Genomic DNA, 11,415 nt, shown 5'->3' with positions numbered 1-11,415 from the left:
ACGAGAAGAACCTGGATGTAAACATGTCAGTCACGTGACAAATGACGAGTGACTCGCTGAAGATCGTCTACTAAGAAGATGTACGAACAGATTTGCAAGCAGATTTATATTTTACAGAAATACATCAAGAAACAAAACGGGTTATAGTTTACAAATGGCCCAGGAAAAAAAACACAAGAAGCTAAGTCAAAATTTCTAATTATTATATCAAAATTGCAGGTTATTGTCCTCAGATTTGCCTCAGTTTTGAGTTATTATGTCAGAATTCCCACTATGTCTGAAAATTTCAAGTAATGTATCTCAAAATGTCTTGTTACTATCCCAAATTCTTATTTAAATATAAAGAAATCAATTAGTTGATTATATATATATATATATATATATATATATATATATATATATATATATATATATATATATATATATATTAAAAAACAAAAACTAAACAAATATCTAAATTTTTATCACAGTTTATCTTAATGATTTTATTTTTGTCTTTTATTTATTTTTTGTTTCACTTTTTTTTTTAAATTTCTCTATCTTACTTTTATACATGTTGTTATTTTTGTAAATTGTAAATAAAGACCAAGGTTTTTTGGTTGCTTTTTTTTAGATTTCTTGAATAAAGGCAGAGTGGGTCCTCTTTCCTTTACAGTCTTTTGTAATTGTGAAACCGGTACACGCGTTTAAGAAACAAAAATGTGGTGAAGCACAGGCACACAGTCGAGAGTTTTATCGTCTGTTACAAAGACACTTGCTGAGGTGTCCATCACCAAGTCCTCCTGTATGGTCTATTCTCTCTAACTAACTTACATTAATCACCGTTGAGGACTTTTACCGAAGACCAATTTCCAGTAGCGTCGAAACAATCGCAGCAGGAAGGAAACACCAGTTTGGGTATTTTTTTGGTGTCCGCTGTTGACCTCTCTGACTCTCTGAGATGACTACTAATCCTCCAGGACAAGGTAATTCATTTGTTTTGGGTCATTTAAGTTCTTGAGAATCGGCTGCTGAATACAGGGGCGTAGCTACCAGCTCTGGATACCCTGAAACAGCCCCCTAGATGAGGGAGGAATAGGGCAAGAACCTCCACGAATGGGAACCGGATTTATCAGTTAACTTAGACCAAAACTTCTGGTCTCAGATATGCTTAAAAACCTTTCATTTAATTAGAAATCCCAGTCTTCAATTAATTTAATACAAAATACTACATAGAGTACACTATACAGGTCATCGGATGTTCAAGATGGGCTTTACGTCTACCAACAACTGCTCACACTATCAAACCAATACACCGGACAATTATATCCACGCTCTTTGGTTCTGTCCACCAGTTCAAAGGTTTTGGTGCGAGATATGTGAAGATCAAAGTGTCTGAAATGTAACATTCCAACTTCCCCTTTAGTGTTTGTTGGGCAGCTTAGATTATGTCACTACAGAAAAGAATATAGCCCATATGGTTTTCACTGCCCTATGCATAACCAAGAAAACAGTCCTTATGAACTGGAAAAATAAAAATAATCTTAATTCTAACCAATATAGAAATTATCTATTAGGTTACATTAGTCTTGATACAGCCTCTGCCACCACATCAGATCAATTGCTCTGGGCTCCTTTGATCAGCTCCATTACCTAGTGGGGGTGGGGGTGGGGGGGTCATAGTTTGGTCCTACCTTTGCTGTTGTGATTGGTGTGGGGGTAGGGACAGGCTTGGGGCGTCAGGGGATTCCCCAGAAGCGTCTTCCTTGGAGGGCTCAACCCGGGGTTGCGGTCATGGCCTGTTAAGGGCTCTGTTGGCTCTTAGGTGATTGTTTCCTCGTGGCTGCGTGCAGCGGGGCTAGGGGAGGGTCTGTGCTGACGGACGTGGGTTACTGACCTGGGAGCCTGGCTGTCCCTGGGTGTGTCCGGGGCAGGCGGGGGTTCTGGGGGTGCTCCGTCTCCGGGCTGGGGCCATGGCTGGGCCTTGGGGGCTTGGGTCCTGGTTGGTGTGTCACCGGGGTTGTGGGCAGGTGGGTGTATGGGGGCTCAGCCCTGGCGCAGGGTGCCGCCGGTGCATTGAGCCACCTGGGGGGCTCTTCAACTGGTGGGGGAGGCTGTTACATCTTACAGGAGGTCTCCTCTCTCCAGGAAGTGACTCTGCAGGTGGGGAGAGATATAGGAGAGGTGGAGGAAGAACTCAGCCTGGGTGTCTATTGTCTTGTGTAGTGGATGACGGGGTGGGTGCAGTTTTCTCTGCGATGGGGTCGGGTGGGCTGCCCCGGGCTCTGTGGGGCCGGGCAGCTCTGCTAAACTGGGCTAAAATGGGCCTGGGCCCCCTTTCCCAGGTGGGTTGCAGAGTGTGGGGGTGCCTACTGGGGTCAGCGGGGGAGCTGGCCCGAGGAAGGGGCCACTCGCCCTCTTCCTGCTCCACCACAATCACCCACACATGCAGGGCCTTAGGGTAAAGGTGTGTCACCAGGGTGCAGGGGAGGCATCCCCCCCTCCGTTCCCTTCTGGCTGCCTGTGCCTCAGTTTTATCCCACAACTTAGACATTCACATTACTCACACATACATATAGGACCTTGGGGGTTGGCACACTACACGGCATCCAGAAGACCATCAGAGTGTACAACCTCACCCCTGGCGTCGTTGCCCACCTCTCAATTTTAAATACACGTAGACATTGAGGGCTATCAGGAGGGGCTATGCACTTACCTGCTGCTCTCTGGCAGGTAGCTCCATGCCCTCCTGGGTTTTAAATGCACCTTAGAACACACATGCATCAACACTACAAATATGAGCGGGCGGAGGGAGGTTTGGAGTCCTCACACACCCTGTTCTTTGCGGCCTGCTGGAGCGGGGGGCTAAGAGGAGGAGTTGGCCGTCCGATTGGGGTCTGGAATGTGGGGCCTCCCTGCTGCTGCGGAGTCGGGGCGGTCTGCTTCTCTCCACCCCAGGGAAAAGGGTAACACTACCTGGGTCTGGGTGCAGTTTCCCCCTCCAGGGGCAAGGGTACCTAGACCCAGGGCTTAGAGTACGCTTGGAGAGTGTGATTGTGTGTACAGTGTCTCTCTATGTCTGTCTCCACGTCGGGTGAGTGTTGAGTAATTGCATATGAGAGCATGAGGGTGGGAATGGATGTTTGTATCTGTGTGTGCCTGTTTGTCTCTGTCTATATGTCAGGTGGGGTATCAGACGCCACCTCTCTGGGGACATCTCAGGCCCTCCAAGGTATGGAGGCCTATCTCCCCCCACCACTCCCCCTGCCAGTGGCAGACGCCCTCAGACATCGGTGCATTGGTGGTTCTTTGTGTCCGGGGATGGGCGTCCAGGTACACACCGGCTCACTCCTGGTGGCTGCTTGTCGGAGCCTGGAGCCTGGGGCTTGCTCGGGCTCCTTCGGGGGTGGGGTGGCCTCGGCCTCTTGGCCTGGGGCTCGGTCACTCTGGCACAGCTGGCTGCCGGCGGAGCTCACGGGCACGTCGCTGCAACCCCTCCTGGTTTCTGCTCCGTGGCTGCTGAGCGACCCCTCATCTGGGTCTCTCCTCAGCTCTTTCTGGGATAGTGGCGCGGCTGCCCCTCTGTTGGTCTTCCTTGGTCTCCATTGCTCTTGGGGCCTCTGGATGTCTGGAGTTTTGATCTCCTCCATGCCTGCTTCATGCCCAGGAGGACGGGGCTGTGGCTCCCCACACCCTCTAGCAGATCATTACATGAAGGAACCTTTTAAAAATAAGCGCGTCCATGCTCACAGGTGTACACACGGGTGCTCACACACACAAACTACACCCTTTTTGGCTCCTACCTCAAAGCACACTGTGCGCTGTCGATCTTACGTGCTGCACAATAATGTTTAATATTTACTATTTACTGTTATATTCACATAGATCATCGTGATGTTGTTGTTTTTTAAATTGCTCTCTTTTTCTTTGTTTGTTTTCTCTTTTTTTCTTTCTCAACAGGTGATCCAGGTGATCGATATATGCATTTTTTGTCTGTTTGTTTTGTTTGTTTTTGTTTTTTGCCCTTCATCACCGTCCCTCTTCCTCGCTCTTTTTCTTTCCCTCTTTCTTTCTCCCTTTTCTTTTCTCCAGTCAAGTCTGTCCCGTGTTCAGCAAATGAAAACAAAATAAACAATAAAAGCAAAGGTGAATCAAATAGACCAATACGGCAAGGCTGGGATGGTCAATTTGGTAAAGTAAATCCATTGGGTGTCTTTCTTTGCCTTTAGACAACAATTCTGATGGCAAAAGAACCAAACGGGACAGGCAAAAAAAAAAGAACCTCCACGATCACAAGAATCATTTTTATTGTGTTTTCTAGTAAATCTTGCTATAAATAAGATCCTAAAAAATTGCATTGAACCCTACCGGTACTCTAAGCTTAGTAGTAACTGGTAAATAATCTTAAACAATGTTTAGCTTAATCTTTTTGGATGTTTATTCAACATTCAATTATAATTACCCAAAAACGTGGCCATTATTAGCTGTCCCTCTCTTTCTTTTTTTGTAATACAGCCTTCCCAAACAAGACCCGGGTGGCTATATTGGCAGAGCTGGAAAAGGAAAGGAGGCGACTGATGCAGAGTCAGTCCATGAATACTCCTGGAGCCAGGTAGGCGTAGTACAGCATAATCCAAGTAACAGAAGGGGGGGAGGGGGGGGGGGATATTAAGTCTGTGTGTAAAGCTTACCTGGGACATTAGTATGTGTCACGATCTGATGTCCTCGTGTTGGCATTGGTCCTACAACATCATAATTACTGTTGCATATGGACCATCAACTACAACAGTGATGCAAAAACATGAAAGAAGTCATCCGAGGACAGGACACACGTAAGTTATGAAGGTAACTTTGGTTCTGTGAATTCCCAGACATCAAGTTGGATATGTCTCCTTGCACTGCATGCAGGTTGAGATATCATGTTATAGCCTACATCCAGTCTCTAGGAAGCTTCTTGAGCCGAGATGTTCCGAGTGAGCAGCATGACTGGCAGTTTCCCGGGAATTCACAGAACCATATTTACCTCTTTCAGTTTAAATCCCACCTCCCTGCCAGTAGCATTAAACAAGATGGCTGGCTTGTACCTGCAGAGCAATAAGGAACAACAGCTGGACTCTGTTGTACAGATTTCCCCTAGTAAAACACGTTTCATTGCCATCCAAGATGTGGAGAGACTCCTGACAAATGTGGCAAATAACATCTGAGGTAACAGGTGTGCTCACCACTCCACATGCTTATTTTATTGTAAACAGTCCAGTGGGAAAGTCGATTTCTTTGGGACACAGCTCTTCCTCTGTTGTTTCAGTTATAACATATTAAGAGATGCTCCGAGTGTGTAAAGCTCTGTGCTGCTTCAAATCCTGAAGCCTGAACTTTAATGCCCTCATTATTATGACAAGGTGCCAGTTGCCTTTTTCTTTTCTAATGTTATGACTTCACAACAATGTGACTGGACATTTGCAGCGATGGTCCTGGAACAATACTTATGATGATGTTAGAACACCAACATATAACCTGTCATTAGTCAGGCTTAAAGGGCCGAGTTCAGGCAGAACAAAAAAGACTTTGGTCATTTCCACATGCTTCCATGCCATCTTTTTCCCTTCAACACTGTAGCATCTCGCTGGCCCGGCCCAGTGTTAAGGACTTCAGGGACAACGCAGAACAGCAGCACATCGCTGCACAGCAGAAAGCTGCCTTGCAGGTAAGACACCAGAAACGCTACTAGAAGTGCAACCACATTCAATAATAATTAAATAAACCAACCCTGCGATTACCCCTCCTCATTATGAATCTTACAGTGATTACAAGCAATCCTACACAGCATACATTAGAAGAGCCTATTGATAGGAGCCCAACTAATACTGGATTTTTTTTTTTTTTTTTAGGTGTGTGTGTGTGTGGGGGGGGGGGGCAGTGAGGTCATTGATCCTTAATGTTTCAGTCATTTATTTTACAAGTTTACTGCTTGACTCCACATCACTGTGTCCTCAGCTGTGATTAAAGTTACAGTGATTACAGCTGGTGCTGAGAGTGTCAGAGCTAATCTGCTGGATAAACAAATGCCAGATCCCACATCTGTGATCTGAAATCCCAAATATTTTTACTAAGTGCTGGTGAATTAATTAACCAGATAATCATTGGTTCAGGCATGCTGTCTCAAAGCTGCCTGATAGATCTGAGGGCAGCATTTCTTGTAAATTACAGTTACAAGAAAATACCAGTAAATACCAGCTGGGTATCACTTAGCAGTGCGTATGTGCTAATGTAGATTAGAGGTTTCAAGGCAACTGGATTTAAAAATGAGCTGCATTTAATCCTCTTTCTATATCATTAACAGTGGGAAATAACTATGATTTGTTATCAGGCTGTCAATATAAATTCAACCTCAACAAGTTAACTGATAAAACAGAATAAGTGAAAACACAGATTCTTCATGTCATGCTGGTGGTGTGATTGCGTGTTTGGGTGGCCCTCTGCTGTCAAGCCTGTAGTTAACACCTTTATTTCTTTTCTTGCAGCATGCACATGCACATTCTTCAGGCTTCTTCATCACTCAGGACTCCTCATTTGGAAACCTCATCCTCCCAGTTCTTCCACGCCTGGAGCCCGAGTCATGACGTTTTACGTCCGATCTACCTTCTGGTGTGAGAGGTGCAGTTTTGGAACAACCTGGGCGCACACCACGTCTCTCGTGGACAGCTGTTTGTGATGTCGTAAATGATCTCAGGGGAGTGTTAAATGACCTCTCTTATATTTTCACGACTAAGAAAGCTGGTTGCTGATTTTTAGAAAACCCGCACAAAGGATCAGAAGACTGTTCTACATGGCTGTGAAACATTGCAGTAAAGGTTATATTTCGACTGTTTTCATTCTGCTGTGGATAATAAAAATGTTGCATACATTAAAGATGATAACAGGAGTGCTTCTGGACTCTAATACACCCACTGATGTTCTTTGAGGGTGAAAGATATCAATTTAATAAATGGAGGAAAAAATATTTTTTGTGGTTTATTGTAAAACAGCCATAAGAAACACATTTTTTAGAACCTGATGAATTCTGAGCAGCTGAATCTGCCGTGAAAGTCAAGTGTCAGTTTTATAATTACACAAGACACTAGACAGGAAGCACCCATGATGGTTGGAATACAATCGACATATGATTTGAAGTCAATTATGTTAAAAATCCTAAGGTAGTATTTTTCTCTCATTTTTCTTTGTTATACATAAAGTATGCAGAAGTTTTGTAGGCCTGTGCCTCAGGCAGAGCGAGCACCATACATGAAACTGTCACTTTGACACAATGGGCAACAGTTCTCCTTTTGTCTTCATTGTTTTGATCTTGGCCTTAATGGTGTCGTCCATTGCCTGCCGGCAGCGGTGGGCGTAGTGTGCCAGCGTCTCCTCCTTCTCATCCCATGGTGTCAGTGCGTTAAAAACCTCTGGAGCAGCCAGGCTGAGCTCTGCTATGGCCGCCGTGCGAGAGATTGTGTTGCGGTCCACACCGATGCGGTCAAACGCCACCTTCATGGAGACGCTGCGGCGAAACTCCTGGAGGGCAGCCATGTAGCGTGCTATCACACCCACCACGTTTTTCACTACCAATAAAAACAAAAAAGCAATGTTTAGCACAGTGAGTACTCTGTGACACATTTATCAGAGTGTGTCTATGTGTCCTTACTCCTGACTCGAGTGTTTTCTCCATCCCGGCTCCTCTTGCTCTTCGGGGTCCGATGGCGCTCTAGAGGATGAAGCTCCACTTCCTCAAATGAGTCAAACAGCATTGGCAAATCAAACCCAGCTGCATCATCAGAGGACGCCATGTGTGAGCTTCCAGGTTCCACCTGAGTGGAACAACGAGGCCACCTCTTCTCTAGAAGAAAGAAAGAGAAGGATGAGGACTGAAGATATTGAGAAACCAACTAACTCGAGTTCAGTGAACGTGATTTTTGTGTAAGGTTACAAACGGCACAGATTCGTGAGCTTACCGGGGCGCAGTTTGTCCTGCAGAAAGTCACAGATGAGTTCAGCTTTCTTCGTGAGTTCATGTTGCAGCAGCTCTTTGTCCTGCTTCAAATTGGAGATCATCTCTGTCATTTGTTGGTTTTGGCTGCGTTCTGCTAAGAGTAATGCTCGCAGCTTCTCCAGCTCACTCTCGTCTTCTTCAGCTTTACAGACGCACAAAAAAATGACAAACAAAAACAACGTTATGTTTTGTTCCCCTGACGGCATGAAAGCATGCGAGCAGGTACCTGTGTTCTTCTCTGTAGTCTCTGTGGCAGAGCTGCATCGTTCAGCCTGCTCTGTGGTCCCTGCTGTGCAGCTGCCTCCTCTTAGTACCTCCAACTCTGGATCCATCGATCCCTCACACCCCACATGTTGTCCATGCTGGGGCTGACAGCAAGATGAAAGAGCCTTTTTTGGCCACAGTGTTTGTGTGATTTGAGAGTATGTGTTTGGTGCCTGATGAGTCTGTAAAACACAGACTGGGTCTGTCTCTGCGAGCCCAGTGTCATCATCTTCTGCTGGGGCGGATTCCTGTTTGACCTTCTTTGCCGCGATGGCTCCTCCCTGGGCCCTGCCTCTTTTCCTAGATGGCCGGGGCTCATAGTCGCCATCCTCATCTGTGGCTGATGAATCACATGCAGCAATGTCAAAAAGCCGACCGCTGAACTCCTCGCCCTCTGATGCCGCTTCACTATAGGAGAGGTCACATGATGTTCTCACTGCAATCTGAACATTTAGAAAGAGGTGATGTCCAACTGTACAACCTTATAATCCAGTACATAATTGTCTCTATAGCTTTACTGACAACTGTACAATTCATTTTCATGTAAGTCACCAGTTTACATCAAATTAAGCCTTAAAATTATGCATAACTTGCATGAAATCTATGGACTGTAACTTAAAGATGGCTTGTAACCACATAGCTTCCACGTTCCAAAAACAAAGCCACTGTAAAAGTGATTTAAGAGTGCATTGTTTCACCAAAAATCCAACATAAAAGTAAGGCTGCAGGGATTTTCCAGTCTTGCCTGGGTTTAATCATATGTTGACAGACAAAGTATTAAAGGCTCATGAACCCACATGCTGATTATACACTGGCCCTAAGCTCATGTGAATTTGTCAGTAACCCAATTCTTTGCACATTTGCACATCCCTGTGTCATTTCAGACAATACCAGCACCTCACATCTTTACCTCACCTTACTGGTTGGACGACCTCCAGCAAACCTCTCCTGGCCTTGTCTGGTACTGGCTGAGCCACCACAAGTGTTTGCATTTTCACCAAGGGGCCAGTGGTAGGCGTGTCCAGCCCCACAGCCCCACACAGCAATGGGGACGCTGCCACAGTGCAGACCAGATTCAGCTGTCAGCACATTGCTGTAGGAGCCACGGGTGATGTGCTGCAAGCTGGGGAGGAGGTTGCAGATGGTGCCGTGGCTGTGAGCCCAGCGGACGAGTTTACACAAACTGTCCGAGGTGGTTTGAACCAGGCTGGACATCATAGGATGTCTAAAACAGAGAGCGAGAACATGGTGTTAGAAACACTTTAATATTATTTATTTGTATCTGTTGCTAATATCACTGGCATCATAGATAACAACTGCTTCCATCAGCTGCCTTTGCTGTTATCTTTCTTTCCTTTGATGCTGATGCCACAAGTTTTTTTAATAATTACTCAAGGAAATTCATATTTACAGGCGGTGCAAGTCTTGATTTGATCCATCTTAATTTTCAGCCATGTGTGACCTAAACTGAGTCCTAAGAACAGCTTCTCATATTAGAGGCTCAAGATTTATTTTTCAGTTTTTTGTGTTTTTGACTTTCTTCAATTTTAGGGTTTACATTATGCAAAATGTTTCATGTTGTTGTATATAAACTGGCGATTTAAAAAAAATAAATATTACTGTCTTCACTTTAGCAGACAAAGGTGATTTTAGCTTATTTTTAATGCATGTTTACCACAAATGACCACATCTAATCTGTTAGTGTTTTTCCCCTTTTCTCCTCTTTAAATTACCCTCAAAGAGTACTTGTTGCTTTGCAAGTCCTATCGTGCAACAGCTGTATACTACACCTCGTAACATGCAGCTGCTGCAATACTAAATCCCCTGATTCAGTTTACCATGGTAAAGATTACAGTCACATATTTATGAAGGCAAAACTTTCCAATTCATAAAAATAAATCTTGTCGGTTACAAGACGCCTAATTGTAGCTACAGCAAATGAACTGTAAAAACAGAGTGTCCTTCAGTTTCCTGTTAAAAACAATTTATATTTTATTTAAACTGGCATAATTCATCAATTTATCTTCCTCTCGATCAAATCTGTCCACGGGCAAATCCTAATTTAACAGACACAGGAAAACAAAGCACCTACAGCACATCCACATTCCTCATAATTACCTTTAAAAAAAGAAATCTAAATTAAACCAGGTCCATGCAGGTTTCACATAATCTGACTGTCCTCATTTATTCCGCAGCTGCCTGCAGTAAGCCAAAGCAACTCCCGGGTCTTATGTGCTGACGCGAAACACGCTTGATTAAAAATAATAATAAAAAAATGTCCAGCTTTTGTTTAATTATTATCTTCTTTGTCCGGTAGGTTTAATATCGTCACAGTTGAATGAAAGGGTTGGTTTACTGCCAGCAAGTGGACGGGAGGATGAACTGTGCTCTGCTTTCAGTGGGTGATGAAACAGTGACCTCTAGTGGGCAGAGTGGGATATTAATAAAGTACTATAATATATATCCTGCACATGCATATTATTTTTATTTTATTTTTGTTTTGATACAATTTAAATTATAAGAGGATGAGAAATAAAATATCCCATTCATCCATAGATTGTAAGACGTGTTAAAAAACATTTAATATTTGTTTTGCCGGGTTAAAACATGTTTTTACCTATTTATATATACTTATTTGTCTCCCTGAAACCCCACTTAAAAGCATTTTCACAGCAGCATAAGCAGCCAAACAAGTTGTGCTGTCACAAAAAAAATCTTCTCAGATTACAAATCAAGCAAACAGAAACTTTCAGCATGTCAAATTGATGCGAACACATCGTTCCTGCCCGGTGAAGCTGAAACATCCAGGAACCTGATGCAGACTTTACTTTAAAACACAAACAGTATTTTATTTTTAACTTTTTATCAAAGCCCAAATTAACTTTTAACGTTTAAAGTGTGTATTTTTAGCATCCTGAAGAGTGACTAGCGAATTTCTCTAATTAACATAAGGCTTATTAGCCCGAGACCAGTTCAAAGATTACGTGCAATGACGTCATAGCCCATAAAGCAGGTTAACTGGGCCAGTTAATCTAACATACCCCGCTTGATGTGGATTGTTCCGTGTCTGGTTCAATGAGTGTATAAAAGCTGGAAGTTTTTTGGTTTTTAAAAGTTATTGGTCCGACTTCAGAGACTTGACTGAA

The 11,415-nt window shown here is 43.9% G+C and overlaps 2 protein-coding genes across 3 annotated transcripts; one reads left to right on the top strand and one right to left on the bottom strand.

The window, feature by feature from the left end:
* Window positions 1–643: 643 nt before the first annotated feature.
* On the top strand, window positions 644–6,896 carry LOC146514515 (SOSS complex subunit C-like). Its single transcript, XM_085168678.1, has 4 exons — window positions 644–965; window positions 4,495–4,591; window positions 5,596–5,683; window positions 6,501–6,896. The coding sequence occupies exons 1-4, from the start codon at window positions 941–943 to the stop codon at window positions 6,597–6,599; spliced, it is 309 nt and encodes a 102-aa protein (XP_085024804.1). The 5' UTR covers window positions 644–940; the 3' UTR covers window positions 6,600–6,896.
* Window positions 6,897–7,189: 293 nt separating this feature from the next.
* On the bottom strand, window positions 7,190–11,409 carry kiaa1958 (KIAA1958 ortholog). Of its 2 annotated transcripts, none has more exons than XM_085168669.1 (6): window positions 11,311–11,409; window positions 9,185–9,494; window positions 8,232–8,712; window positions 7,968–8,147; window positions 7,661–7,852; window positions 7,190–7,577 (listed from the first exon to the last, which is right to left on the bottom strand). In XM_085168669.1, exons 2-6 carry the CDS (start codon window positions 9,485–9,487, stop codon window positions 7,270–7,272), a joined length of 1,464 nt encoding a protein of 487 aa, XP_085024795.1. In that variant the 5' UTR covers window positions 9,488–9,494; window positions 11,311–11,409; the 3' UTR covers window positions 7,190–7,269. The 2 variants fall into 2 exon arrangements, with proteins under 2 accessions (XP_085024795.1, XP_085024794.1); XM_085168668.1 differs by lacking the exon at window positions 11,311–11,409 and adding an exon at window positions 10,388–10,737.
* Window positions 11,410–11,415: the final 6 nt, after the last annotated feature.

The sequence above is a fragment of the Neolamprologus multifasciatus genome, chromosome 7 (assembly GCF_963576455.1).
Source record: "Neolamprologus multifasciatus chromosome 7, fNeoMul1.2, whole genome shotgun sequence".
Taxonomy (NCBI): Eukaryota; Metazoa; Chordata; class Actinopteri; order Cichliformes; family Cichlidae; genus Neolamprologus; species Neolamprologus multifasciatus.
Note: the sequence above shows the minus strand (reverse complement) of the source record. Positions and strands in the feature narration are given on the sequence as shown.